We start from the raw sequence: 22,890 nt of genomic DNA on the forward strand, positions 1-22,890 counted from the left end.
GAGCAAGGAGAAAACCACAGAGAACTGGTGTTTGGGGAGGGAAACCAGAGGCAGGGGAGCCAGCAAAGAAGAGAGTGAAGGGGAGAAAACCAAAGTACAGAGCAAAACCAGGGCCCAGATGTGCTACCCGGAGGCTTCTGCGGGAGAATTTGCATTCACCTGAAAAGAAATGCCTTTGATGCTTAAACACACGGGACAGACTCAGCCTCACTCCCTCCCGACAAAGAAGTGCACAATAAAACAATGAAGAGGCATCAGGTTCCTAAAGGCTTTACTTTTTTTTTTTTTAGTGCAGTTTCAGATTCACAGCCAAACTGCGAGGAAGGCACAAAGCTGGGGCTGCTGCGGCACCTCGGGAGCCCTCGCCGGGGGTTGGGGGAAGGCGGAAGGTCACAGCCACTTTGGAAACACACTGGCAGTTTCTTAGACAGCTAGACGTGCACCTCCAAGGCGACCCAGCAATCCCACTCCTAAGGGTCCACCCAAGAGAAAGGAGCACTTACGCTCACATACAGACTTGGGAGTAAATGTTCTGAACAGTTGTGTTCAAAACAGCCCCCAACTGCACACAAGCCAAAAGCTGTCCCATGTCAGCGTTTTCAGATAATCAGCCTGTGCCATTCTGCAAGCCGAACAGTGCCCGGGCACCTACCTCTTTGGATATGTTTCTTTATGGTAGAATTAATTTTCCAGCAGGGTTTTTTTTTTTTTTTTTTTTTTTTTGCTATAAATGAAGTTTTTGGAATATTTTGTTGACTTGTTGAGACTTAATGTTCTATATAAATATGAGTTTTGGCTTATTAAAATATTTGACTTTCATAAAGGAAAAAAAAAGCTGGGAATGGGCAAACAAATGGTGCACCCATAGAATGGAATAAAGGCCGGCGCTGCGGCTCACCAGGCTAATCCTCCACCTTGCGGCGCCGGCACACCGGGTTCTAGTCCCGGTTGGGGCACCGGATTCTGTCCCGATTGCCCCTCTTCCAGGCCAGCTCTCTGCTGTGGCCAGGGAGTGCAGTGGAGGATGGCCCAAGTACTTGGGTCCTGCACCCCATGGGAGACCAGGAGAAGCACCTGGCTCCTGCCATCGGATCAGCGCGGTGTGCCGGCCACAGCGCGCTGGTGGCGGCGGCCATTGGAGGGTGAACCAACGGCAAAAGGAAGACCTTTCTCTCTGTCTCTCTCTCACTGTCCACTCTGCCTGTCAAAAAAAAAATTTAAAAAAAAAAAAAAGGAATGGAATAAAAACAAATGAACTACTGACACTCTCAGAAAGGTTGATGAAACTTCAAAGCACTACGCCACATGGAAGAATCCAGACACAAACAAAAACCAGGGAACCTGCATGATCCTATGTATACAAAGTGTGTAGGGGCGGGTATTTGCTGCAGTAGCTAAGACGCTGGTGGCATTGGCTACATTCCATAGTAGAGTGCCTGGGTTTGAGTCCCAGCTCCACTCCTGAGTCCAGTTTCCTGTTAATGTCCAGCCTGGGAGGCAGCAGGTGATGGCTCAAGTACCAAAGTCCCCACCACCTACTTGGGAGACCTGGATTGAGTGCCTGGCTTTTGGCTTCAGCCTGACCCAGCCCCAGTGAACCAATGAATGGAAGCTCTCTCCTCCTCCTCCCCCTCCCTCTGAATTTCAGATACATTCTTAAAAAATTAATTTTTTTTGACAGGCAGAGTGGACAGTGAGAGAGAGAAAGGTCTTCCTTTTTTGCCATTGGTTCACCCTCCAATGGCCGCCGCGGCTGGCGCGCTGCGGCCAGCACACCGCACTGATCTGATGGCAGGAGCCAGGTGTTTCTCCTGGTCTCCCATGTGGGTGCAGGGCCCAAGCACTTGGGCCATCCTCCACTGCACTCCCTGGCCACAGCAGAGAGCTGGCCTGGAAGAGGGGCAACTGGGACAGAATCCGGCGCCCCGACCGGGACTAGAACCCGGTGTGCCGGCGCCGCTAGGTGGAGGATTAGCCTAGTGAGCCGCGGCGCTGGCCAAAAAAAAAAAAAATTAACTTTTAGAAAAGGCAAAGCTATTGTGATAAGAAGCAGATTCATGGTTGGCAGGGATTGAGAACATGGAGGTATTGACAGCAAAGAGGTTTCTGATGGAAACTTCGGGGATGGTGGGAACATTGTCCATCCAGATGTGGCTTTGTGACTATATGCATTTGTCAAAGCTTGGATGGGTTACATAAAATTGTAAATTCTATAAAGAAAGCAGATTAAACAAACACAGGCTCAGCCTGACAACCATAAATTTTTTTTAAAGGATGGCCTGGTGCATCCTGTTCAGTGACGGAGGCTTGGCCTGCTCTGCAATGTCCAGTGACAGGGAGAGTCAACAGGGGGAGGAGGCGATGGGCCCGTTCGATTGGACGCCTCTGTGGCAGCCTTGTCAAGGCAGCAGAGGGGTGAGGGGCTACGGACTGGAAGGAGCTGAGGAGTCCCCTGGGGAGTGAAGAGGTGGAGGCAGCTGGCTAAGGCTGTTTTCCCAAGAATGTGTTTGTAATAGGTGCTAAATAAACACGACCTAAGCTCTCCACTTAGAAAAGAAATGCAGATAAACAATCAGACCGGGGCCCCTCTGCTTGGTCCAGTCTGATAGCCTGGAGGGGCCCAGGAGAGGGAAGTGGTGTGTTCCTTTGTAGAAAGCCATTTTAAATCAAAAAGCTCCCTAAAGCACACACTCTTGGAGCCAGCCACTAGGGATTCATTCTAAGGAAATAGTTGGACAGCTGAGCCAAAGGGGAGGTCTGGAATTTTTCGGTCAGTAGAAAAACCCAGGTATTCAGCAACGAAGGGTTGGCTGAGAAAAATAATGGCTTATTCATTCCAGAACTTACCTTCAGCCTTTTTTTTTTTTTTTTTTTTTTTTTTTTTTTTTTTTTTTTTGACAGGCAGAGTTAGACAGTGAGAGAGAGAGACAGAGAGAAAGGTCTTCCTTCTGTTGGTTCACCCCCCAAATGGCCGCTATGGCCGGCACGCTGCACTGATCCAAAGCCAGGAGCCAGGTTGCTTCTCCTGGTCTCCCATGGGTGCAGGGCCCAAGCACTTGGGCCATCTTCCACTGCCTTCCTGGGCCACAGCAGAGAGCTGAACTGGAAGAGGAGCAACCGGAACAGAACCAGTGCCCCGACCGGGACTAGAACCCAGGGTGCCGGCGCCGCAGGTGGAGGATTAGCCAAGTGAGCCGCGGCGCCGGCTACCTTCAGCCTTTAACGCGTCTTGATCTGCTCAGTAGATTGGGAGAGGAAGAAAGTGTATAAGTGGGAAACAGGTTGGGAGGAGAGTTTTTCCACACATCCTCTACCTTGTGAATGCTGCCCCTCGTGAGTCTAGGACCTGTCCAAAAGTTCAAAGCACATTTTTTAAAAGATTCATTTTTATTTATTTGTAAGGCAGAGTTACAGAGAAACAGGGGGAAGACAGAGAGAGAGATCTTTCATCTTCTGGTTCACTCCCCATTTGGCTACAACAACCGAGGCAGTGCCAGGCTGAAGCCAGGAGCCAAGGGCTTCTTCCAGGTCACCCACATGGGTGCAGGGGCCCAAGCACTTGGGCCATCTTCCAATGCTTTCCCACACATTAGCAGGAAGTTGGATTGAAAGTGGAACAGCCAGGACTCAAACCGGTACCCATATGGGATGCTGGTTTGGCAGTGGCAGCTTAACCCTCCATGCCAGAACATCGGCCCCCAAAACAAATTTTTAATAAAATAAAAATTATGATCTAGAGGCAAACATTTGATGCAGCAGGTGAGACACTGCTGGTGACATCCACGCCCATATCAGAGTGCCTGGGTTTGAGTCCCGCTCCACTCCTGATTCCAGCCTCTGGGTAATGCACACTTTGGCAAACAGAAGATGATGGCTCAAGTCAGGCGGGAGACCAGGATTGAGCTCTGGGCTCCCGGCTTTGACCTGATCCAGCCCTGCTGTTGTGGGCATTTGCTAAGTGACTCAGTGGCCGGGAGGTCTCTCTCTGACTCTTTGTTTCACTCTCTCTCTCTCTCCCACTCAAATAAAATAAAATAAATAAAAATTTTTAAAAACTATGATCTAAACCGGTGCCACGGCTCACTAGGCTAATCCTCCACCTGCGGCGCTGGCACTCCAGGGTTCTAGTCCCGGTTGGGGCGCCAGATTCTGTCCGGGTTGCTCCTCTTCCTGTCCAGCTCTCTGCTGTAGCCCGGGAGTGCAGTGGAGGATGGCCCAAGTCCTTGGGTCCTGCACCCACATGGGAGACCAGGAGAAGCACATGGCTCCTGCCTTCGGATCAGTGTGGTGCACCGACCTCAGTGCGCCGGCCATAGTGGCCATTGGAGGGTGAACCAATGGCAAAGGAAGACCTTTCACTCTCTCTCTCTCTCTCTCTCTCTCTCTCACTGTCCACTCTGCCTGTCAAAACAAAACAAAACAAAACAAAACAAAACACTATGATCTAGAGCCATTGCAGGAGAGATGACAAAATGTTAATTGCACTGGTGTCTGGATGGTGGTTTTTGTGCCCAAGATTTTTTTTTTCCATTTTATATTCATACTTTCTAGAAGAATGGGGAATGGAGGCATTGTAGTATGATTAGAAATAAACATTTTTTGGACATCAGTGGAAAAACTGGCGACACTGAATAAAGTGTCCGGTTCAGCCCCTTGGGTTGTGCCAACATTCACATCTTAGCTTTGACCAATATCCTGTGCTTTGTTAAGATTAGGAGAACTTGAATCAAGAACTCTCCACACTCTCCTGCCTTGTCTGTAAGCCTAAAGTGATTTCAAAATGAAAGGTTTTTTTTTTTTTTAAGTTTTAAAAATATATTTACTGGCATAGAAATATCACTTTTTAAATTGTGGCATTGTAGGATATTGGTGGATGCGAGCAACAAGAAGTTCCGTGGTGAACGGAGCTGGGGACGGAGGGGTTTCAGGGCCAGAAGAGCTTTCCCTGGCCAGAGAGGGGGCCAGGAAGCTGGGGGAGGCTGGAGACCCAGCGCGTGTGGAGGGGCAGCGCTAGAACAGGGAGGGGAGGAAGGGCGTCGCACCTGCTTGGGGGGAGAGAATGAGCAAAGCCAAGGGCAAAGGTAACTAAAGTTTACAGACAGGAGAACTCGTTCCTGCCCACCCACTTGAGTTCCGTCTGGGTCGCAGGAGGTGGCGCACCTGCTGAGGGTTAGGGAGAGGAGGCGTGGGCGGAGCTTGTGGGCAACAGCGCCTGCCCGGGGTGCCAAACTGAGTCACACAAACCAAAGGATGCTGGAGAGCAGGGTTTCCCCGGATCATCCCAGAGGAAAAGAGTCTCCCGGAACTTGTTAGAATTAGGTACCCTCTTGGTCTCCAACCCGGATCTGTTACAGCACCAGTCCACAGAAGAGGCCTGATCACCGTGTGTAAAGGCGCCCCAGGCGGTTTGTAGCTGGAGGATGTCCTGAGGAAGGCTAAGGGAACTGACCAAAAGCCACGCCGCTCAGGGCGCAGCCCGAGGACCGGCAGTGTCAGCCTCACTCCTGCGGGAGCTGAACCGCATTTCTCCGTGATGCCTCACAAATGGGAATCTGCACCTCCCATTGGATCCCCCGGTGATTCCCGCGCACAGCAGAGGCCCGGGAACCTCATCCAAGTGACCGCGGCTCCGCGGACGCACTAGGGGTCACTTGGCACAGCTGTGTGATCGTCCCCAGCAGGCTGCTGGGCCCCTCCGGCAGAGAGAGAGAGAAACCGCCCCTGGGGACTGGTCCAGGGTTGTGAGGGCGGGAGGGCAGGCAGGTGTTGGAAAAGTGGCTGAAATGTTTGCATGGGAGGCCTAGGGAGGGAAGAAGGCTGGTGAGTTGGAGCTGGGGGGGGGGGGGGGCAAGAGGTGTGGCGATTGGATAAAGAGCAAGGTTAGAAGGAGGCAAAGAGAAGCAGCGTGGAGGGACGGGACCTTTACTGCAGGTGCAGCCTCGGGAGTGGGTGGCTGCTGAGCGATGAAGATGGACGTTCTTGGAATTGAGGAATTCAAGAAATTCTGAGAGCCATTCAGAGTTCAAGTAGGAGGCCCTATGCTTGTTTACCCAGCCGCTGGTCTTTGGAGACCCTTGTGCCTTGGGCGGAGCTCACTCTCATCAAGGATGATGGGCATATAATGTGGACAGGGCCGGGGAGGGTATTCCAACTTCCGACCACTGTGATTGGTTCAGAGCTGGGCATGTGACCCAGATAGGACCAATCAGAGTCGATGCACGTAAACTAGGGGAATATAAACTGGTCTTCTTGAACATGAATGAGCTGTGAGAGCGATGGCAGCTTGGGGGCAGTTGTGGGTGTCGGAGGCATCTTTCTGTCCCCTGGAGCAAGGCCTCAAGGAAGAGGAAGCGGGGGACCGGTAATGGAGCCCTGGGACTGGCTGAACACCTGGGTCTGTCCGTGCTTAAAGCGAGACGCATCTGTAGCGGCTTCATTTAGGTGAGTCGCGTACTTCCCCACTCCTGGATCAAAGCCGATGCCAGCACCCGAAAAATCAGGAATGAAGGAAGAGGAGAGCAAGAGCTGGCTTGCTCAGGGGATCTGGGTGATCGTGGGGAAGGATGAAGTCGCAGACGCCAGCAGCCTCAAAGGAGCAGGGCAGCAAAGAGTGGGAGGGAGGGAGGTGGCAGAGAGGGCCCTGGGGAATGTCAGGCCCACCTTGAGGATGCTGGGGTGGGGGAAGCAGCCCGCTAGGGAGGCAGGACGCTCAGGACCAGGCACCTGGCCACTGGCGGGGCCCCACCCCGGCTGGGCTGAGCCCCCTCCTGGCCACATGGGCTGGTGACTCAGGCCCCCACTCTCTGTTCCTGTCCCTTTTCCATCTTTCCTTTGAGACTCAGGATACAGCCTTTGGAACAAGCTGGCTCAGGACAAACCACGGACCCCTTTACTTCCCAAGCTGCATCCATCACTCACAAAGACCTGGAACATTCTTCCAGGACCTCCAGCCATGGCCGAGAAAACAACATCCAATTTCCCACCTGGTGAACAAGCTTCCTCCCTTCCCCAACACCTCTGCCGCGTGGGAGGAGGCGGTGGATGCCTCCCCCACCCCCCTCCCCACCTGGGAGGGGGAAGGTCCCGGAACCCCATCATTTCCATAAACCGTCCCTGAAGGCTGGGCTAGCATTTGGCCACCCACTCCCCAAATCAGCACCACAAGGGGTGCTGACGTCCGTCCATCCAGTGTGGCGACTTCTCAGCTCGGCCTGAAGTTGGGAGATCCTAGATGCCTGCCTTGAGAACTTTGTGATTTTTTTTTTCTTTTAACCTTTTTATCAGGGCATTCCAAAGGACATTTCTCTGTGGGTCTAAAAGTTCTTGCAGCCAAGACTCTGTCTCCAGGGTAGCAGGGAGAAAGAAAACCTGTAGGCTGTGGCCCATTCAGCAGCCCCTGGAGTGTGGCAAGTACCTGTTGTCATAAAAACACCACCCAAACCCCAGCCAGCAGACTCTGCTGAGGATCTCTCGTGAGCTGGGCCCTCGAGCAGACCTGGCATCTGCCGTGCTCACTTTATCCTCACAAGGCTCGTGTGCAGCAGATGTTAGTAATGTCTTTATAGATGGGGAAAGGTGAGCGACTTCCCAGAGTGACACGGCTAGTCAGTGTTGGGACTGGGGTGAGAACCAGGCATTCTGACCTTGGCGCTTTAAAGACGAGTACCGGGCAGGTGGGTGGCAGGATGGGCGGATGGCCACATGAGTGGGTGAGTGGATGAGCACTTTGGAGGGGCTGGAGGTGAGGAATCTGTGTGGAGGTTGGCAGACACCTGTGGGCCGACAGGTGTTGGCGGGGACCCATGGGGACCGGCCTCACTGTCTCGTCCGAGTGCCCACTGCTGTTCTTCTCTTGTCCTGGTCAGGTTGAGCATTCTCCCGTTGCTGGGCTAGGAGATCCTCGGGGCTCGATTGATTTCCCTGTGTGTGCAAACACAGCCCAAAGGAAGCCTGTCGTGGTGGAGTCGTGGCTGGTCTGTGTTTTCTTCTTTGTGCTTTTCTGAAAATTTCCACTTTCCCAGTGTCTGGCAGGTATCTGTTATTTGTGCTGAGCGCTGGTGGCTCTTGGACAATCCCATTTGCTTGCTTTTTTTTTTTTTTAAAGATTTATTTCTTATTTATTTGAAAGGCAGAGTTACAGAGATATACAGAGAGACAGAGAGAGATGGGGAGAGAGAGTGAGAGGTCTTCCATCCACTGGTTCACTCCCCAAATGGCCACAATGGCCAGGGCTGGGCCATGCCAAAGCCAGGAGCCAGGAGCTTCTTCACCATCTCCCACATGGGTGCAGGAGCCCAAGCGCTTGGGCCACCTTCTGATGCTTTCCCAGGTCCATTAGCAGGTAGCTAAATTGGAAGCAGAGCAGCCAGGTCTTGAACCAGCGCCCATAGGGGATGCTGGCGTCACAGGTGGCAGCTTCACCTGCTACACCACAGCACTGGCCCCACATTTGCTTTCCGTGTGGCTTTGGAGAGTGCACCTGCTCCCTCGTCCAGGCCTGGCCAATCGCAGCATTTCACTCCTTTGCCTGCAGTGTTTGCTTCCAGAAGAAGCCCACCGCCCAAGTATGTTCCAGGCAAGCCCACTCAACAATTGTGTTTTCCAGAATAATGTTAAGGGAGAAGCTGTCTTTCTTCCAGGGCTGTTGAGAGACACAACACATGTCTGGGGCTTCAGCATCTGTCTTGACACAAGAGTGGAACTGACACAAGGGGAAGCACAGATCAGAGTTGGGAAGCGACAGTTTCACTCTCACGTTTTAAGTCCCTGGATCCAGCCATACCTGAAGCTAGAGACCCTTGGACTTCTCAGTTCCATGAGCCTAAGTCTACGCTGTTTCATTTTTCTTAATCCAACATGAGTTGCTTCTGTCACTTGCAAACAAGCCTCCTAACACAACATTAATTACTTTTGTATAAATACAAATAAAAATGTATTTTAATGATGTTATTCCAAAGAACAAAAGATAGCTGTCAGACTCCTGAGTGGAGGCCAGACTGCAGATTTGTCCAACAAACGCCTTGCAGGTCGGCTCAGAGATAGGAGCAGCCCAGGCAGGGGCAGACGGGCAGACGGAACGGGAGCGCCATAACAATCAGTTCTGTCTCATCTCCTCCTCCCGCTCCTTCCACTTGCAGCTGGGCACAAAGAGGCTCCTTCAGCTGGCAATTAGAGCACGTGTCTCAGGAATCCGGCTCATCCGGGCCCTTCTCCACCCTGGGTTGGTTCTGCCCTGGGAGAGGAGCTGGAATCCTTTGTCAGTGTGCTGGGAGGTGGCCCTCGACGCTTGAGCCGGAGTGGGGCCTGGCTGGAGACTTCCCAGGGCGCTGGCCATTTCTCAAAACTGTCTCCCTGGAGGAGGGCGGGGACAGAGCCAGAGAGAGAGAGAGAGAGAGAGAGAGAGGTTTGCCCTGGGTATTCCCCTGAGCTCCAGCTGCTGTTACCGGCCAGGCAACACCTATGTGGCTCCCCACTCACCATTTTCTTTCTTTTCTGAGGTTTAAAATTGTTGTGCACTGTGGTGCAGAGGCTACCGCTTGGACACCTGCATCCCATATCTGAGTGCTGGATCGAGTCCCCGCTGCTCCACTTCCAACCCAGCTCCCTGCTAATGCGCCTGGGAAGGAAGCAGAAGATGGTTCAAGTGCTTGGGCCCCTGCCACCTGGCTCAGCCCCAACCATTTTGGGAGTGAACCAGAGGGTGGAAGATCTCTCTCTCCCTTTCATGCTATCACTCTGCCTTCTGAATAAACCTTATTTTTTTTTAAAGATTTATTTTATTTACTTGAAAGACAGAGTTACAGAGAGAGGCAGAGATAGATACAGAGGTCCTCCATCCAATGGTTCACTCCCCAGATGGCCGCAACAGCCGGAGCTGCACCAATCCAAAGCCAGGAGCCAGGAGCTTCCTCCTGCCCCCCATGCGGGTGCAGGGGCCCAAGGACTTGAGCCATCCTCCACTGCTTTTCCAGGCCTCGCCAGAGAGATGGATTGGAAGAGGAGCAGCCAGGACTAGAACCAGGGCCCATATGGGACGCCGGCGCCTCAGGCCAGGGCTTCAACCTGGTGTGCCACAGCGCCAGCCCCTAAATAAACTTTTTTTAAAAAAATAAAATTGTGTAAAATCATGAACTACAAGAAGGCGGCATAAAAGACATATGAACGTTCTTCAAAAAGTTCATGGAAAATGCATACTATGAAAAAATTATGCATTCATTTCTAAAAATTTTGCACCAAAATAAACTTTTTTTTTCATGAACTTTTTGAAGTGTCCTCAAATATGTGGTGTATAAAAATAGGAAAGGAGGCAGGTATTTGGCCTGCTGGCTAGGATGCTGCTTAGACACCTGGAGTATTTGGTTTCCAGCCCCAATTCTGCCTCTGCTCCAGCTTCCTGCTAACGTGCACCCTGGGAGGCAGCAGGTGATGCTGAAGTCACAGGTGCCCTGCGCCCACCTGGGAGACCCGGACTCAGCCTGGTCTAGCCCAGACTGTTGGAGGCGTTTGGAAGGTGAATCAGTGGGTGGAGGATCTCTATGACTCTGCATTTCAAATAAAATAAATCAATATCAATAAAGTGTGCACTACGATGGCATTTAGTACAACCCCACTGCCCAGCTTCAGCACATTTTTTAAAAAAGATTTATTTTCTTTATTTCAAAGTCAGAGTTACATAGAGAGAGAAGGAGAGGCAGAGAGAGAGAGAGGTCTTCCATCCGATGGTTCACTCCCAAATTGGGCGCAATAGCCGGAGCTGTGCCGATCCGAAGCCAGGAGCCAGGAGCTTCCTCCAGGTCTCCCATGCGGGTACAGGGAGCCAAGGACTTGGGTCATCTTCTACTGCTTTCCCAGGCCATAGCAGAGAGCTGGATGGGAAGAGGAGCAGCCGGGACTAGAACCGGCGCCCACATGGGATGCCAGCACTTCAGGCCTGGGCTTTAACCCGCTGCACCACAGCGCTGGCCCCATAAGTTCATTTTAAATGGAAACTTTTTCGCTACTGCTGGCTCCTTCCTCTGTCCGGAACCGTCTTCTCTCACATATATCTGAACGCATGACCCCTTCAAGTTGCTCAGCTCACACCCTCTCCAGGTCTCCCCTGACCAAATAATGCTGGCCCAGCCCCCTGGCCCTGCCCCTGCTCTGTTCTGTGGTTTTGCTTGGCCACGTCCGTAGCCCTTTTTGTGACAGCCACGTAAGTGACTTATTCCTTATCTCAGTGGTCATTATGTCTGTCCCCCCCCCCCCAACCCTGGTAGTACAAAAGTTCTATGTGGGCTGGGAGTTTTGTCTGCTTGGCGTCCAGACGTGACCCCAGCTCCTACAGCAGTGTGTGGCACATGGTGAACCCTGTGGGAAGCCGAATAATTCCCTCGGTGTACCCCAAATATCCACATATAATCCCCAAAACCTGTGAGTGTTACCTTCCGTGACACAAGAGGAGGCTCTGCAGGTCTGATGTGGCAAGGGTCGTCAGAGGGCGAGACCACCCTGGATTATCCGGGTGGACCTCAAACACAATCCCAAGTGTCCTTGTGGAAAAGAGGCAGAACCAGAGACATGAGCACAGAGCTGCTGTGCTGGCCCTGAAGATGGGGGAAGGGGTCAGGTGCCACGGAAGGCCACATTCTCGTCTAGAGCCCCGGAGCACACACAGCCCTGCCGGCACCGGGAATCTCACCCCGTCACAGTTGTCTTAGACCTCTGGCCTCCGCAGCCCTCACAGAGCTCATTTCTATTGTTCGAAAGCCCGGCATTTGTGGTTATTTCTTACGGCACCCATAGCAAACTGATGCAATGCTCAACACACATCTGTGCAATGAATAAGCGCTTGTTCACCGCGAGACTAATGGAGACACCGGGATGGTTTACAGCAAGTAGACGGGAACTGAGCAAACAAGTGCGGTGAGAAAATGATGCTGTTTAATGCGAGTTAGGCGGCTGGAGAGCTGCGGGCCCTGGGACAGTGCGTCCTTTGTTCAGAAAGGGAGATGAACAGGGTGTGAATGCTGAAGGCTTGTGGGCGCTGAACTGGGGCTTTAACTCTGCACATTTCAAAAATTGTTTTAATTGATTTATTTCACTTATTTGAAAGGCAGGGAGAGATAGAGCTCCCAGCTGCTTGTTCATCTCCCAAGTGCCTGCAAGTGCTGAGTCAGGCCAAAGCCTGAAGCTGGGAGCTTAAGTCAGATCTCCTGCATGGGTCACAGGGACCCGACTACACGAGCTATCACCTGCTGCCTCCCAGGGTGCACACCAGCAAGAAGCTGGAATCAGAAGTGGCAATGGCATTGGAACCCAGGCCCTCCGATCTGAAATGTGAGTGTCTCAAGCTGGATCTTAACCACTGTACCAGACACTCACCCCTGAGTGTGCACATTAAGAGAAATGGAATGGGCAGCTTATTCCACCCGTCAATGCTATTTATTGCCCAACTTGCCAAGACAAGGGGAGACTGGAGATGGCAACATTTGTACCTGGTCTCGGCTGAGTGGAGGAAGGGAGAGGGCAGGGTTGGGCACAACAGTTAGGTGTGTTCACCGTCTGAAGTCATCACCATAGGGAGTGATACCTGTGTACCAGGCGACGGGGAGCCCCAGGTTCTTTGGCTCACCTGCAGATAGAAATTGACAAGAGGCCAGACAACAGCTACTGGGGACTTCTCCAGTGCAACGGACACAGCGTGGTGGGAAGCGGTTCCACCGACTGGCACGGAGGGGAGCTGGGCGGGGGTTTTCTTGGTGGGGAGGTGTGGCAGTCATCTGCTCCCCCCCACCCCGGGCATGGGACACTTCGGCTTGTCCCTGACTCTGTTCTCTGCAGCTACACTTCCTTCTTTTGCACAGCACACGCCTTCCAATGGTGGTGTTGCTCGCTTCCGCCAGCCCCAGGGGGTCACAGAGTGGTGTTACTGGGCTATTTGGGGGCATGCCTGCAGGTTGGGAAAGTCCCTACTGGGGGAGCAAGGGGTCTGCAGAATCCTTGCTCATGATTGGTTTGGAGCTGGAGCTGGACACAGTCAGCTCAGGAAATGGACACATGTCGGGCCTGGGGGCGGGGCTTGATTTGTGAGTCCTCTTTCTGGAGTCTCCCTTCCAAAGGCATCCAAGCAGGAAGTGACGGGATCTGCCCTAGGGAGCAGCCTGGTGGAGGGAAGGGAAGTGGGGCCCTGGGAGGCAGGGGCTGGAGGAGGAGGAGAAGGAGGAAGAGGGGGAGGAGGAGGAGGAGGAGGAGGAGGAGGAGGAGGAGGAGAAGGCAGCAGTGGTGGCCTTTTTCATCTTTTGTCCTGGCCCTTTCTCGCATTCTTGCCACTTCTTAAACCTCAGAGCCCTGGGGTCTTCGTTTTCTACTCCCTGCCCCCCACCATTGGCTTCCTTTCTCTCTACAGTGACCCAGTGACCCTTGATGACCCCCACGTGGCCCGGTCTGTCCCAGGAGAGGTTAGAGTCTTTATTCACGGTCTCCCCTTGGGGTGCAGGTTTGCAAGGTGCACATGAGCTTGAGGCGCCTCTCATTCATCAGGGGATGGTCTGTGGGTGGTGGGACACTGGTGTCTGGGACTAGGGGACCGGATGGGGTTGTCAGAGGAGCCATGAGGACAGCAGCACACACTAAGCACCAGCATCCTTGCGGAGTCATTGTCCTTGGGATTCAGGAACCCCTGGCCTCTGTGGCTGCCCACGAGGGGGTCTGGGAATGAACCTTCTCCCCCTCCACGATCTGGGGCGAGAAGGTGCCTGGCTGAGCAGGCTGGACCTGATGCCAGAGAGTGCCAGCGACTTCCTCTGGGGCAGACAAACTTGGTCTCCGGGACAGGCCCAGGGCACTGCCTTTGTGGTCAAGTGCATGTGTGGGCTCCAGCCGCTGGCCTGGGCCCACCACTGAACTCACAGCGTGCGCAGGAGGAGAACTCTCCATGCCTCTCTCTGCTTCTGTATTTGCAAAAGTACCTGAGCTGTGAGAACTCCATAAGCTGCCTGGGTGGAAGTGCTGAGCAATTTCAGGCAAACAATGAGTGCTCAAGAAATATTAGCCATTAATATCATTGTTGTTCTTGTTTTCATTAGCCTCAACACCTTTTCATAAATGCAACACCAGGCTCAGTCCTGCGTCAAGCTGGGGACAAAGAGCTGACACCATTCTGTCTCTCACAGAGCTCATGTTCTAAGGAGAGAGTCAAACAAATGGATACAAATATTGAGTCAAACAAATGGATACAAATATTGCATCAGGGGCTGGCCTTGTGGCCTGCAACCCAAGTATCCCATATGGGCACCAGTTAAGAGTCTTGGTTGCTCCACCTCCGATCCAGCTCCCTGATAATATACCTGGGAAAGCAGCAGAAGATGGCCCAAGTCCTTGGACCCCCCCACCCATGCGAGAGACCCAGGTGGAATTCCTGGCAGCTGGCTTCGGCCTAGCCATTGCAGCCATTTGGTGAGTGAACCAGTGGATAAAGATGATGTCTGTTTCTCTCTCTCTCTCTAATTCTGCCTTTCAAATTAAGTTTTCTAAAAAATTATATCAAAGGGTAACAATGCTATCACATGGACGTGCAAACTCCTGGGGCAAGGGAAGGTTTAAGACTTGACAGAGGTGGTGACGTTTGCTCGTGGCCTGGGAGGGCACTGCGGGAGCCACGGGTGTACACACCTGCGTGCAGGGACAGGAGTAGGCAGCCGTCGGTCCCAGACGCTCCTGGCTTCACCTTGACACACCCAGCAGCCACCCAGCCTCCCTGGAAGGGTTCCTGCCTGCGACTTTGTGCCGAGACTGGCCAATTCTATGAATTCGAGGGCACAGCTCCCCCACCCCAGCCACGGGGAGGAGGAGGAGGAGGAAGCTCCTCTCTGGGCAGTGCCCGGGGTAAACCATCCACTGCGGGTTTCCTGTCGGCACCGGCTGCAGCCACTGGAGCCCAGCACGGACAGAAGCCAGGCTCGAGCCCTCTGTAACCCGATGCGGGCCGGTAGCAGCCCTGGCTTCTGAGCCCACTCCTAAGGGGAGCTCCATCCAGCTCGGGGTCACAGTGACCTCCCTGCTGGCTGGGAGGTACCTCCTGGCAGTGCCAACCCTCAGGAGAGGCAGCGGGGCAACCACAAGGAGCAGAGAGGTGTCCAGGCAGGGCCCCACAGCCCCTCTCTCCCAGAGCCTAAAATCTCCGCCAGCAGCCATCCCTGCAGGGGTCAGTCCTGACGTGCTAACCTTTCCCCTTCCCTTTCACCCTGTAGCCAGGGGGTTGAGCCTCCCCCGTTCTCACCCAAAACGACACCGACCTCACCTGTAAAAGCTGCAGACTCGGGTTAGACACAAGATGATGGAGTGATACCGCACGCAGGCTCTGCAGCCACACTGCCTGGGTGCAAGTCCCAGCTCTGCAACTTCCTAGTGGCTCAGCTTAGCCAAATAACTGTTCTATGCGGCAGCTTCCTCGCCTGCGAAATGAGATAGCCACGCCTACTTAGCACGCGAGTCTTTTCCTGGAGAGGGTCAGGGAAGGTACACCTCAGGCTCTGCTGGCTTGGAGGGTCTGCGTGCTAACCACTGAATCCTGCCGTTGTAGCGCCCTGGCAGCCGCAAGCAATGAGTGGGCCTTGTTGTGTGCCAATAAAGCTTTATTTATACACATTGAACCTCATATCATTTTCATAAGTCAGAAAATAGTCTTGATACATTGTAGCTATTTAAAAGTGGAAACAGGGGCAGCCATTTGGGAGAGGTGGTTAAGATGTCTCTTGGGACACATTCTGTACACTGGAGTGCTGAGTTCGAATTGCTTCCAATTCCAGCTTCCTGCTAATATGCTTGGAGGCAGAAGAGGATGGCCCAAGTACCTGGCCCCCCGCCACCACGTGGGAGACCTGGATTGAATTCCTAGCTTCTGCCTTCAGCCTGACCCAGCCCAAGCTGTTGACGGCATATGGAGGTGTGAACCAATGGATGAAAGATCTCCTCTCTCCCTCTCTCTCTCTCTCTCCCCCCCGCCCCCTTTCTCTGCTTTTCAAAGAAGATGAAAATAAATAAATAAATAAACAAAAATTCGAAGCGAAAACAAAACATTTCTAGCTTATGGGCAAAACCAGGATTTGGCTTCGGGGCTGTAGTTCACCATCCCCTATGCTAATCTGTGTTAAGTGCTTAAAACAGTCCTCGGCACCCGGAACACCTTCCACGAGCGTTAAGACGTCTGGCTGTCATGGCGCTGGCGGGCTGCGGGTGGCAGGGAGGGGCTGTCCGTGGCAGCTGGCTTGTTGGTGAGGGTAGTGGGGGGTCTGTCCCGGACTGGTGCTGGGCTGATCCGTAGAACAGCTGGGCAGGCTATGGGTGCGCAATCCTTTATGCCCTGGGCAACCATTGGGCAGGAAAGCCCAGCGGTGCCCTTCAATGGTTCCTTTCTGTTGGGTAAGGGACCAGGGCACTTTTTACGTCTCAGAGCATGGCCCCACCCTTGCCCCCCCCCCCGCCCGCCCCCCAGCCAGGACGTTCCTGCCACACCCCGGAGCTCCTACGCGCCTCTCCGCACCAGCGCCCTGGGCCAGCTCCTGCCTGAGCGCACAGAGGACGCCTCGCCCCAGAGCCAACGACAGAGGACAGTTTATTCACAAACAGCCTCGGCTCCAGCGCGGAGGCCGCCTCCTGTCCTTGGCCCGGAGCAGCCGCCGTCCATTCCCCTCGGGTCACATCCTTGGGCGCAGCTCAGGCTGCGGGATGGGGTGATACCCCGGACCTGGGGCTCCGCGGGGGTCCTTCTCTCTCCAGGGCTCGCTTGCAGCCGGCGCGGCTCCTGGGTCCTGGTCTCTGTCTCTGGCGCCGCAGGACACAGCCTCATCCGCGGACCCCTTGAGTGCAGCTGCGCGGGGTCCCGCGGGTCGCCCCGTACATGCCGGGGCCGTGTGGTTGTTCACTGCAGGCGTCCAGTTAGTGCCCGGAAAAGCCCAGAGCGCGGGCAGGAGGCTCCCTCTCAGACCTTGGCTCTAGGTCCCGACTCGATCTTCTCTCTTCCCACCCCTGTCTCAGGGCTCATCCGGCAGCCGGGTGTCCGCGAGCTGCTGGGAGAAGGCCCTCTCCAGGCGCAAGGTGTTGTACCTGGGGGGCGGCGTCCCGGGCACCTGGGCCCCCGGGGCGGGAGGCAGGCTCAGGGCGGAGGTGAACGTGGGCAGGTCGTCGTCTACCTCGAGGGCGGGGTTCTCCTGGCCCTGGGCGCCGGAGGGCGCCTCGGCGCTGGGCGCTGCCTTCCTCCGGGCCCACCACTCCTTGGCTTTCTGCCACTGGCGGCGGGTGACGATGGAGAGGGAGTCGATGAAGAAAACTTCGATGATCTCGATGACGCAGACGACGGAGCAGCTCATCCACAGGCCCAGCTGGCCACCGAAATTGGACAGAAGCATCTCGATCTGCAGGGGACGCCGAGCCACACCATCAAGAGGGCCCTGCTCCCCCACCAGCCCGGACAGGGACCCCAGTTCCCAGGGGAGCCACGCGCTAGGTGCTGCCCCTGAGCAGGCCTGGAGAAGAAGTGGGGAGGCTCCCCCCCCCCCCCGCATCCCCCAGCTCTGCCAGTCTGCCCTGAGGCCTGGCTGGGCCTTGGCAGCCCTTCTATTTATTTATATTTATTTTCATTCTGTTTGAGAGGCGGAGACCGAGAGCTTTCACCTGCCAGTTCGCTCCCCAAATGTCTGCAACAGCTGGGGCTGGGTGAAGCTGGACCCCGGGAGCCTGGAGCTCCATCTGGGCCTCCCACGTGGGTGGCAGGCACCCAAGCACTTGGGCCATAACTGGCTGCCTCCTGGGGTGCACAGTAGCAGGATGCTGCATTGGAAGCACCAGGCACTCCCATATGGGACGTCGTAGTCCTGAGTGGCCTCGGTGCTGTGCCAAATGCCTGCCCCCTCTGGCAGCCCTCCTGTCTCAGGCTGGGTTCCCACAGCCCGCTCTGCTCCCCACAGCCTGTCGGAGGGGAACCCGTGGGGACCCAGGATAGGCCCTGGAAGGGTGCCACTCACACTGTTGGCTGGGCTCTCCATGATGGATCTCTGATTCAGGTCTTTGTAGAATATCAGGAGCTTGGCCAAGTCTGTCCTGCAGAAATTCCAAACGCCGGGTCCAGTAAGTCAACAGCCTCGATGTCTCCCTCTGGCCCAAGCCCTCGGCACAGCCCAGGCTCTGAACTCCCCAGGGAGATGAGGACTCGGACCACGGGCTCCTTCTACATCCCCAGAGCACACATCTCCAACGTGGGTCCGGTTCCCATTCATTAATTCATCAAAAACTGTTTCCTGACCTCTAGACTACCCCCACAGCGCCCCTGTTCTACATTAAGCTTTGACATTGGTAACTGATTGCAATCTGAAATATACACAGGAGACCAGAAGATAATGTAAATGAGGGAGGTGGGCCAGGGATAAGGCTACAGTGGTAACAACCATAATAGCAGCTTGCATTTATAAGGTACTTCCTGTGTTGCCAAGAACTACTGTTAAGAACTTGACGTGAATTAATCCATTTAGATCTCACAACGGCCCTGTGAGTGTCAATGTCTATTTTAACACCCCCCCCCCCATTTTTCAGATAGAAAAACTGAGACACAGATTGGTTAAGTAACCTGCCTAACACTGCACAGCTAATCTTTCGCCAAGCCACTTTTCAAACCCAGAGAGATCTGGCTTCAAAGTCCATGTTCCTCCCAGCTGCACTAAGCTGCCTTCTGATAGAACTACCACGAACTAGAAGGTTCTTACTCATTCCAAAGGAGCAGCTATGACTCAGCTGTTGGAAGTTTTGCAAGAATGGAGAGTCACTGGCTGTTGGTAGAGCTTTCGATATTTCAGGAAGAGCTGGAGATAATGGGTTACTTTGAGAAGCTAAATTTGGCCTAGTTTGAAACAGTTGGCTAAGCAGTTTGCAAACGCTTGGCCCAAGTCTCTGTTTATCACTAGGCTGAATGCACTGTGGGGCAGAGACCACTTCTGCGTGGTCTTCAGCGTCTACTCCAGCACCTCCCATGGCACCTACTGGATGCACAGTAACTGCTGGGGGACAGCCTGGCTCCCACTGGGGCAGGCACAGTGGCTGGGCACCGCGGGGACAGTGATGGCAGAGAAACGTGCATTCCCAGGGCGTGGGTCACAGATGGGCACCTGCCCTCTCCTATCTCATCTCCACCCGGGGGGGCTCATGAACTGAGGCCTGGGGGATGTTGCTGAAGCTCCCGTGGAAATCAACACCTGCGTGGACAGCTCAGGTGGGACTAGAAGCTGCAAGGCTCAGAGGAGTCTTTTTTCAAGTGGGTCAGGGTGCCTCTGTGAGCCACGAAATAAAAGTAACTTTTACAAATTTACATAGAATGGAACATAGGAGATTGCGTCCAAAGAGACATTCAAAACGCCTGCCAGCTGTCTGGTACGGTGGGGTGCTCACGAGTGAGAGAGACAAGTGTGCTGAGACCAATGGGAATGAGTAGACGAGGGGGTTTGGAACAGTTCATGGAAAAACGAAATGCGAAGGTAAATTTATTCAGATGCAAAAGTTTCGAAGCTCATGCATCCGAGGGGTTTCAAAGACTTCAAGGAAAAAGTTATGCATAGATTTCAAAATATTCTGTGCCAAAATAGACTTTTAATTCTGCTTTCCATGGACTTTTTGAAGTCCCCTCATTCATTCAGTCAGCCCTCGTCCTCTGATTTAACCAACCGTGGACAGCAAATATTTGAGGATTGGTAATGAACATGCATGGGCTTTGTTCTGGTCATTATCCCCGTAACACTGGTGTGCGATGACTTACACAGCACTGACATTGTGAGCTGTTGTAAGTCATGGACAGGAGGGTGTGCAAGCTCACAAGCAAGTACTGTCATTCTACAGAAGGGACGTGAGCGTCTGCGGATGTTGGAGTCTGAGGAGGTCCAGGACCTGTCTCCGATATGGGGGTGGGGGGTGGGGACTGTGAAGACCACTGCGGCCATGCTAGTGTGCACTGTCTGAAGGTGCTTCGTGCATTTTTAAGGAAGTGCTGTCTCCTGCTGTCTTCCAGTTAGGTACCCGACGGGCCACAGTGTAAAACGAACCTCACACTGTGGGGCACGGTCCAAGAAAAGTTTGAGCAGGGTTCATGATACAAGTTCAATAAATATTTGTTGAATACACGATTGAGTGAATGAAAAGGAGAGGGTTTGGCAACGAGGAAGCAAGGGAGGAGGCCGGGGCCCCTGGTGGGCAGAGGCAGAGGAACTAGGGCAGAGGCAAACTTACTTGTTGAGTTTTTTGTTTATTTGCTGGCCTTGGTCCCAGGTGAGAACAGGCAGCAGCCATTTCTGCAGTGGAGAAACACAGAGTGGGCCTGGGGATGCCCAGAGAGGCCGGGGCCCCCGCGTCCTCCATCCTCGGCTACCCCTCCCCCCCCCCGCCACCACCACCACAGGACACAGCGAGGAGCTCACGCAGGGACAGGGGCAAATCTCACCTCTGAAACTGCAGACGGCCACTGCGCCAGGCTGGTGGTCAGCGCCCATTCCTTGAAGCTAGGGGAGAGGAAGACAGTGAGCAGGGGTGGCCTGGCCCAGCCCAGTCCTGCCTGTGCCTTCCTGCAAGTCCACTCACCTGCAGGATTGCTTGCACACTGACTGGCAGCCCAGCTCTTCCTGGACAAAGGCCTGGTACAGTTGGTAATAACAATACACTGGGGACAAGAGAGAGGGGAGAGAAGGAGCCATGGGGTCACAGTCGCCTTCCTGCAGGTCCCTGCGTTGCCTGGAGGCCCCCGTAGTCTCATGGTAAGTATTTCTTGTCCCACTTTCTAGGAACATTGGGCCTCTGGATATAAATGCTACTTTGTGTTGTTGGGAAGGTAGTGACAATTAAGGACATGAGTTGGGGGGGCAGTAGACCTTGGAGAGGGTCCACCCCTATTACTTCCTGGCCATGTGGCCTTGGGCAAGTTGCTTAACCTCTCTGAACTGCGGTCACCTGTTCTGTGAAAAGGTACCATCAACGCCCCCTGCCACCTGCACGCTCAATACTGGGAGTGAAACTCTAGTTAACATCTCGTTCCCCCCTCAGGCCAAAGGCGACAGGGACAGGGCCCCAAGGATTGCCTTGCCCGGGCTGAGCCGAGCCTGCTCCCGGGGCCTGCAGGGCGGGGAGGGGGTGGCACTCACTCCAGTTGGGGTGCTGCTGGTAGTTGCAGTAGTTGGCTGCGGGGGGCAGAGGCTGGCTGTACTGGGCACACCCGCACTTCTCCACCATCTTTGTCTGGAAGCACGAGTAAAGGCAGATCTGAAAGAGGAGGCCCAGCTATGCTCAGCTCCTGTACATGGAGGCCAGCGAGTTCCCGCCCTCCACGCCCCGCCCCAAGCCTTGGCCGACCGCAGGGACATGACTCTCTGCCAGCTGGGCCGGCCGAGCCAGGGTGGGCGGAGGGAATCCCCTCACTGCAAAGGGACTGCAAAGCAGGAACGCTGGTAGAGAATTAGACAGCTGAGCCTCGGGGGCCAGGCTGGGGTGCTAAGTGGGGAAACTGGAGCTGCTGCCCTGAAACAGAGAGAAGCAAACACAGAGCCCACCTGTTGGTCCCCGGGCCCAAGGCCTCCACACGGGGTCTTTGGGGAGCCCAAGCTACCGCGGTGCTTACGGGCTCACAGCATCCACACTAACAGCAGGGGCTCTACAGTCTAGGGTTCTCATCCCGGCTTGGCCACCTGCTTCCTGCCTCAGCCAAGTCCCTTAACCCGTCTGATGCTTTGCTCTATGAAACGAGTTCCATGAGGTTGCTGTGAGCGTGAGCGGAAGTGCAGTGCTTGTGTGCGTGAGCTCATCGCTAGGCGCCGGTCACACACCGCTGAGAACAGTGGGGACCCCAGAACGCATGCCTGGCTTTGAGGGGCAGCTCTACCCCCCGTTTATCCTGCAGAAGCCCAGGCTCAGTCTCCCTAGATTGTCTTGTTTTTCAAGAATATCTGGAAATCTGCACTTTCTCCTGCAATGTCCTGACTTTCAAATACCACCCAGGCTAGAAACACTGGGTGGGCCCCCCAGAAGGGGCTCAGAGCTGCTCAGAGCTGCCAATCCACAGCCTCCGATCCAACCCAACCTCCCCATGGTGGCTGTGGAGGGGCCACCACCTGCCCAAGGTCACCAGCGAGTGAGGCGCAGGAGTCGGGCCGGGAGCCAAGCTCCTGACCGCTGAGCCCTAGCCTCTCCCAGGCTGCGCCTTTCGTGTCCCTCACTTGCCAAGGCCTAGTTAGGAAGTGGGCTCGTCTCAGCGGTACATTGTGTTCCCCACAAACCTCCCTGAATCGACTCAGCTCTGGTTACAGACGGGCTGAAGAGGACCGGAACCAGCCGGCATCACTTGTTCTTGAGGTCTTTGGATGAACCCCAGGGATCCTCACCCGAGTTCCTGGTCCCAGCCACACCCGGGCCAAGATGTAACTTTGTCTCCTGGGCCCAGGCCACGACCCAGGGCTGGGCACTCCTGCCAAGCCATACCTGGAGGGAGTAGGCGGCGTTGTAGATGTTCTTGATGGGCACGTCGCTGCCGTCCTCCGTGCACTGGCTGTAGGGCTCACTCAGCTTGAAGGACTCTGTCTGCGATTACAGGGAGCACACAGTCAGCCCTGCCCTCCCCCGCGGGATCCAGACAGAGGGCTGGAGCTGAGCAGCCATTTAGTCACTCACTTAACAAAAACGCATTGAGCACCTCCTGGGTGCCTAGTGCCGCTGTAGACCCTGTAGAATCCACAGCAATCGAGACACACAACTTCCTGTGCTCATGGAGCTCACAGTTTAGTGAGCAGACAGACTGGCAACAAGCAAACACTTTTGGAGAGGGATCAGTGACACCGGGCAGGGAGCCTGGAGGGTGACAAAGGGAGTGTGCGTGACAAGGGACCGTGT

At 54.4% G+C, this 22,890-nt stretch overlaps 1 protein-coding gene and 1 long non-coding RNA gene across 5 annotated transcripts in view; one reads left to right on the plus strand and one right to left on the minus strand.

Moving 5' to 3' along the window:
- Positions 1–5,894: 5,894 nt before the first annotated feature.
- On the plus strand, positions 5,895–16,056 carry LOC127491490 (uncharacterized). Of its 3 annotated transcripts, none has more exons than XR_007920213.2 (4): positions 5,895–6,441; positions 13,388–13,486; positions 14,067–14,436; positions 15,789–16,056. It is a non-coding gene; the product is annotated as an uncharacterized lncRNA (long non-coding RNA). The 3 variants fall into 3 exon arrangements; XR_007920215.2 differs by having other exon boundaries at positions 14,154–14,436; XR_007920214.2 differs by having other exon boundaries at positions 5,898–6,441; positions 13,388–13,439.
- A 514-nt stretch (positions 16,057–16,570) lies between these two features.
- The window catches only part of SCNN1G (sodium channel epithelial 1 subunit gamma), a 63,439-nt gene continuing 57,119 nt past the window's right edge, over positions 16,571–22,890 (minus strand). The window contains exons 7-13 of one of the 2 annotated variants that reach the window (XM_070063721.1): positions 22,483–22,581; positions 21,153–21,270; positions 20,596–20,674; positions 20,459–20,516; positions 20,248–20,309; positions 18,003–18,078; positions 16,571–17,393 (exon numbers count right to left, since the gene is read on the minus strand). In XM_070063721.1, coding sequence (XP_069919822.1) covers positions 17,013–17,393; positions 18,003–18,078; positions 20,248–20,309; positions 20,459–20,516; positions 20,596–20,674; positions 21,153–21,270; positions 22,483–22,581 — 873 coding nt within the window. In that variant the 3' untranslated portion in view covers positions 16,571–17,012. 2 annotated transcript variants of the gene reach the window in all.

Source organism: Oryctolagus cuniculus, chromosome 19 (assembly GCF_964237555.1).
Source record: "Oryctolagus cuniculus chromosome 19, mOryCun1.1, whole genome shotgun sequence".
Classification (NCBI taxonomy): domain Eukaryota; kingdom Metazoa; phylum Chordata; class Mammalia; order Lagomorpha; family Leporidae; genus Oryctolagus; species Oryctolagus cuniculus.